Genomic DNA, 6,753 nt, shown 5'->3' on the forward strand with positions numbered 1-6,753 from the left:
TACCAGTATGTAGTCTAATCACACTAGCAACCGTCTGCGATAGAGAGGGGGGAAGCTGAATGTAATTTAGAAGAAGGTTGGCTTGCGGAAAGCAAAGAAAATTTCCCCCACCCACCCCGCATACACACACCCATCCACTCGGCATACCACACCCATACCTTTTCCCCATTAATCCAAATACTGCACTCGAGCACCGTACTGTACCATACAGCACTTGTACTGTAAACTACATATAATAATTTTAGACTTTCCCACCTATCGTCGCCATGCTCTTGGGCGCATACCGGTACTATCCCTTTTTCTTCGCGCCCAACCTTTATAATTCTCTCTCCCTCGTTTTTGTCCGCCCTACATTATTTCCACCCTTCCTACCAAGTCAAAGCTATACGAAATTCTACCCTCCTTCTTCAACCGGTCCTTCCCCTGTGGTTGGCTTTCGCCCGCGCAATATTAGCACCTGCTTGCGTTTATTCCCGTTGCACACAAAAAGACCAACCCTCACCCGCACTTTTTCATCAACAGCCGACGGCCTTTCCTCCGTACAGTCGACCCTTCTCAAAAAAAGGTCCGTCCCCTCGTGCTACGACGAGCCCTCTCGGTTCTCTTCCTCTCCTTCATACTCCTCCCACGCCTCTTCGTCGCTGGTCCTCATGGGTAGCGGTTCTTCAAAGCCCGTTAAGAATACAAGCGGAAATAGCCGTCGGTCGTTACACACCGCTTCCTCTCAATCGACCACAGCAACATCGAAGAGACGGTCTATAGTTCCTCCCCGCCTGAAAAATGGGGAGCGCGAGGCTTTCACTGCTGCAATTGACCAGGGAACTACGAGTTCACGTTTTCTGATCTTCGACGGATCCGGTACTCCCCGGGCTGGTCACCAAGTCGAATTTGAACAGTTATATCCGCACTCGGGGTAATTGGTCCCGGATATATACATAAAAAAAACACTCCCCCCAGAAAAAAAATGCGTATTTTATGCCGATAATCTAGGTGCTAATCTCTCCATGGGCATATGCAGATGGGTTGAGCATGATCCATATGAAATCTTAAATTCTGTGAATGAGTGCATAGAAAACGCCACTAAAATGTTTTTCGACCAAGGTTATGGGGTGGGTGATATCAAAGCATTGGGAATCACAAATCAGCGTGAAACAACTGTAATATCCCCACATTGTCCCAAATTTACCCTTTTTCTATTAAGACGACTATCGCTAAATTTTCGTCTTTGCGATTTATCATAACCCAGGTGGTATGGGATACCGAAACAGGAAAGCCGCTCTACAATGCCATCGTATGGCCGGATACCCGAACCTCAAAATTAGTTCACGAATTGCGCAGAAAAGGAGGTTCAGAGAAGCTCCAGCAACTCTGTGGCTTGCCGCTATCCACATATCCATCGAGTGTTAAGCTAATGTGGATGTTGCGACACGTTCCGGCTGTCCAATCTGCGCTCAAAAAGGATCGGCTTTCGTTCGGGACGGTTGATACCTGGTTATTATACAACCTTACCGGCGGCGTAAAGAATGGACTTCATGTTACCGATCCAACTAATGCATCTAGGACTATGTTTTGTAACATCAACACATTGGAATACGATGACTTTCTAATCGATTGGTTTGGGGTAAGGGGAGTGAAACTACCAAAGATCGTCCCATCCTCAGACCCCGATGCATATGGCAGCATTAGTGATGGTGCTCTCGCTGGAACAAAAATTGCTGGCTGCCTCGGAGACCAGAGCGCTGCCTTGGTCGGGCAATGTGCTTTCACTCCCGGAATGGCGAAGAATACTTATGGAACTGGTTGTTTCCTCCTCTATAACACCGGCTATGAGCCGGTCTTGTCGGAGAACGGCCTTCTAACCACGGTGGCCTATGCCTTCAAGGGCTTCAAGCCGGTATATGCCTTAGAAGGTGCGTGTTCCCAATGCCCGCTGGGTGATTTCCCCCGACTAAGCTCGTGTGTCCAGGATCTATCGCTGTTGCTGGCTCGGCCGTCAAGTTTCTGCGAGATAACCTCGGGCTCATAAAAGAATCCGGCGAAATAGGCGAACTTGCTGCCAAAGTACCTGGTAGGTGGAGACGCTGAAGATTTGATACCAAGAGTTACCCGGGGCACAGAGCTAACATGGCACTCCTTCCAGACACAGGCGGCGTCGTTTTCGTGACGGCTTTCTCTGGCCTTTTTGCCCCGTACTGGATTGATGATGCCCAGGGTACCATATGTGAGTAGCTGGATTTCTCTTTCATTTGGTTCGCTCCCGTCGCGGCATCGCATGTGTCGGAAACGAGAAAACTTATGCAGGGTTTCTTGCAGTCGGTATCACACAATATACAACCAAGGAACATATTGCAAGAGCAACCATCGAGGCAACATGCTATCAGACAAAGGCCATCTTGACCGCAATGGAGAAAGATAGTGGAACGGCGTTGCATGCGCTTGCCGTTGATGGGGGTATGAGCAATTCCGATGTTTGTATGCAGGTATGGGATTAAAATCACTTTTCCAAAACGATTTGCCCTCCGCCACTGACCAAGGATGTCGAGCTCACAGCTCCAGGCCGACATTATGGGTAAGTGACAACTAAACCCATTAGTGTGGGCGATGAAAAAACGAACCCCCTAAAAAACCCACAGCCAGGTTCTACCCTTTTTCCATCAATAAACTAACTACGATAACAACTATGACTGGCCACAGGTATCGATGTTGACCGGCCCAAAATGCGAGAAACAACGGCACTTGGGGCAGCGATAGCGGCAGGGTTCGCAGTGAACATGTGGAAAGGGTTTGATGAACTCAAAAGCGTCAACCGTGACGACCGCAAGACGTTTAGTCCTAAAACCGACGAGGGCACTAGGGAAAAGTGGTTTAACCTTTGGGGCAAAGCCGTTGAGAGATCCCGGGGGTGGGTGGACAACGACGCTGCGGATGAGGACCTCGAGTAGAAGGGATCGCCCGAATTGGTGTGTTGAAGGATATAGAATAAAACTTCATTCATCCATTCCCAGCCCTCCCCCCTCTCCAATTGCATCCCCGGCGACGCAGATGCTCCGCTTCTGACTAGCCATTGCCAAAAAAAAAACAAAAAAAACAGTATCATAATTCTGCAGGCTTAAGTTCCGGGATAGGGTCTTTCTAGACCTTTCCAAAAAAAACTCTTTTTCTCTTCGCAAGGAATCCTCCACTAACTTGCTACAGGGATGTTTTAGATCTCTCGGGCTAGGCTTTTTTCGTTCAGTTTCGTTTCGTCTTCTCAGCGTGTTTTTTTTTTTTTTTTCCTTTCCACTTCCCTCAATATTTCTTGATCCCTATACCAACCAATTCCTGACCCGCGTCCCCCAGAATACCTGGCAGTTTTCCTTTTTCTCTCTCTTCCCAACAGCAAACGGATTATGTACGATAACGAGTGACATATGAGACATTCGGTAATTATGCATTACTCGAGTACAATTTTACCTCTTACCCTCGCCACCTCTTGGCTGAGATTTTAGACGAAAATGTGGCGCCACGGAGGGGGGGGGTGTACCGGATGATAGGAAAAAAAGTCTATTAAGTTGACTTGTTTCAAGGGCATGAGGAACCAGGTATGGGGGAACGAGGTGATTTTCCTCGGGTCTTAATCGTATATTACATTGCATGTGTGGTTGTTGTCGAGGTGTAAGATGCGAGAAGGAGTTGGAAAACACGCAATTATATTTCCGCGTGTTACTCTCTTTTGCACTCGATTACCAAAACCATCCCTTGTCCAAACTTTCCAATTCTCCCCTTCGCGCCTTATTACCCTAAGCCGGATGCCACCATCCCAGGAGCGAAGATCACAAGGTTCATTCGTTCCTACTAGAGTATCATACTGTACTTCATACCGCGTCCACACATTACCTTCGGCGCCGAGGCTCGGTTAGTTAGGTAGCACTTGGGAGACGAGGGACGCACTGTGCTTTACTCATACATGCCATACCTTACATCGCAAACCTCTCCGAGGGAACCCAAAATTTAGAATACCATAACCAAACAAGATGCCATTCCAATCTCGCGCTATTTCTTCTACCTTCCGCGTCTCCACCTCTGCTTATTGTGCCATCTGATACAACGGTAACACTCCCTGGCTCTCAATTAAAAAGTGCCGACAAATACGGTACGGTACGGTGCGGTACGGTACGGTACTACTCTTTACCCGACAGATACTAATGCAAGGATGGTGATGGTAGGAATCATGTCCCGGGCACCAGACACACCCTAATCGAAGATCAAACGGCCCAGGGCATCTAATCCTCATCTCATCTCCATCGCACCACACACATCAGGTCATATCACGTAGTGGTATCGCATGGCATAGCCTGCCAGAAGGCATATCATAGGGTAGAATGGAACATGAGTGGTATTAGTGGATAGGTGAGATGGAGGGTGGGATGGGGAAGGGTCGGGCCGAAGGCGTACCCGTTATGAAACGGCGGCCAAGTAGGCATGGCAGGAGTCTAGGCTTACAGGTACTGTACTTGTCCCGGGCGAGAAGTCTCCGAAAATACGAGTCGTGAGTTTTTATGGGTGCTGGGATAGGCACGGATATTTTACCATGTATTTACGAACCCTGTTTTCGGATACTTATTGCCTGGAACAAGTCGACGGTAGGGAGGATGGATGGATGGACGAAAGCCTAGAGCGCGCGAAGGAAGAACTGATGAGCCGACGGGAAGAGGGCAGGGAGCAGGTGGGTGTTTATTGGCATGGCGATGGCAATGGGCCGGCCATAGGTTGTGATTTAGGGGGAGGTTTAGTTAGAGCTGGGAGAGTGTATTAGCGCCCACACTACTCGAGCAAGTTACCAATGCTGAAGTAGTTGTATCGCATGTGGGACCCGTGCGGTCGGAGATATGGTAGTAACTTAGTACCGGCAGTAGATTATGTAACGAATCATTCCAGTACTCGTACGGTAAATTCGATTGGGGTGCTTACAGTACTCAGTGCTGCGTGCGGTGCCACCTTGTTCCGGGGGTAGTTGGACTGTTCTATAGTACCGTAGATCCTAACTTGCAGCTGGGATGGGACTTTTAGCTTCCTCCCAACCTGATTCGCCAGACTCTACCACCTAACAATGCATGCCATTTCCGCCTTGTAATTCTCTCACTGACCTGACCCCCAACATATAAAGACATGAGGCTATCCTCCGATATCCTGTTAAAGTTACAGAAGCCCAACTACCTCACCCTACAGCTACTCAACAAAGCTCACTTTACTCACTCACCGCCTGGCTCGGCCTCATTCTCTCTAAAAACTCTTATATCAACCATATACTATCGTTTCCATCAGATATACCATTGGCTACCACTACTACTAGTGCTATTACTAGTCGTACCATAGCTATTATACTAGCATTGTTAGCTACTACGTACTACTGCTTCCGCTGCCGTACTGCCCTCTTCTCGGTAGGCCCGGTTGGGGGGAAACCTCTTTTTTACTTTTGCATTTGCGCATCCACACAACTCGGTCGAGAGTAGTCAACTCCATCCTTTTGAACCAACCCCACCTCAACCCGAAAAAATCAAATAGGGAAATAGCAAACCTTTATCTTTGCGGCAATGTGCGACTACAAAAAGGTCGTGTATACTGGTTGCGGTAAGTCAAAAGACATCGCCATCCAGATCTTGTTAATATCACGAATGCTGCCGTGCAACTCGAGATATTCAGCACCCTTGCAGAAGCCCCCCTCCCCCCCACGCCCGAAATTAAAATATGAAAATGAAAATGGAAAAATGCGATGCTATGAAGAAAGACTGACGATCAGATCGAAATGGAAAAAAAAAAAATTCTAGCGGAATTTCATTCCCGCTTTTGAATTTTTTTTTTTTCTCTTGAACCTTTTTTCTCCGAAAAATATAGGGCATTTCAGATTACTTGTCAAAGCTTGGTGCAATTTATACGTATCGAGTCAGGGGACAAAGCGGTGCATTGTCAACGTGGTTGGGGAAGAAGAGAGGCCCGGCGAGAGGTGTAGCAGTATGTGAAATACATTTCCTCTGCCCTCCCTTCTCCTGCCTCCTTCCCTCCCTGCTCCCTCTCCCTTTCTGCCTCCCCTCGAATCCCGTGCCACGCCCAGTACGAGTACCAATTAAGGGCCCTTGGTGAAGGAGGGGTGATCGTTTCGATCATATGCTAATCTTGGGGGGTCTGCTTTTCCATTTCCTACGTTTCCTATAGGTACATGCGGTCGTTAGTCCGATAACTCTCTTCTTGCTATCCACCACCGAGAAGCACTTGGACGTCCGTTGTCTCATACACCCACCACCAACCAACCAAGCAGCATAAATCCTTCTTCCTGATGGGCAATGGATAAGCTGGGAACCGCAGGACAGTGGTTTAGTATATTGGGAACCTCTGGAGTTTTTTTTATTTTTTACTTTTCATTTTTTACTTTTTTTACCTTCCTCTAGTCATGGGCTCTGGGGTGTAGAGCTTATTAAGTTGGTGAGAGCCAGCTTACTTGCAGCACCCTGGAACCATCGGTGGATCCAAAAGTTGTTGTATGGGTACATTAGAGGTTGAGGGCTTTTAGACAAATTATGAGTTTTGATGGCGCAAAAAAATTGGTGTTTTTCTTTTACTTTCCCTTGCTTCCCATCCTACTATATTGTTGATATAACGTTTTTTGACTTCCGGTATTGTTTTTTTCTCATGGTTTTTTTCACTGGTTAAACTATTTTCTCCACTTCTCTATCTCCCTTTCCTTCTCAGAGTTGCCCCTCAGCCAGGCAGGCAGGG

General features: G+C 47.7%; 1 protein-coding gene; it reads left to right on the forward strand.

Annotated features, from left to right (window-relative positions):
* Positions 1-504: 504 nt before the first annotated feature.
* Positions 505-2,942, forward strand: GSTUM_00003622001 (uncharacterized protein; the record flags this gene model as incomplete). XM_002837309.2 has 8 exons in its annotated part: positions 505-913; positions 1,019-1,157; positions 1,247-1,910; positions 1,967-2,068; positions 2,141-2,221; positions 2,314-2,480; positions 2,551-2,569; positions 2,695-2,942. The coding sequence occupies exons 1-8, from the start codon at positions 651-653 to the stop codon at positions 2,940-2,942; spliced, it is 1,683 nt and encodes a 560-aa protein (XP_002837355.1). The 5' UTR covers positions 505-650.
* Positions 2,943-6,753: the final 3,811 nt, after the last annotated feature.

The sequence above is a fragment of the Tuber melanosporum genome, assembly GCF_000151645.1.
Source record: "Tuber melanosporum whole genome shotgun sequence assembly, scaffold_182, strain Mel28".
Taxonomy (NCBI): Eukaryota; Fungi; Ascomycota; class Pezizomycetes; order Pezizales; family Tuberaceae; genus Tuber; species Tuber melanosporum.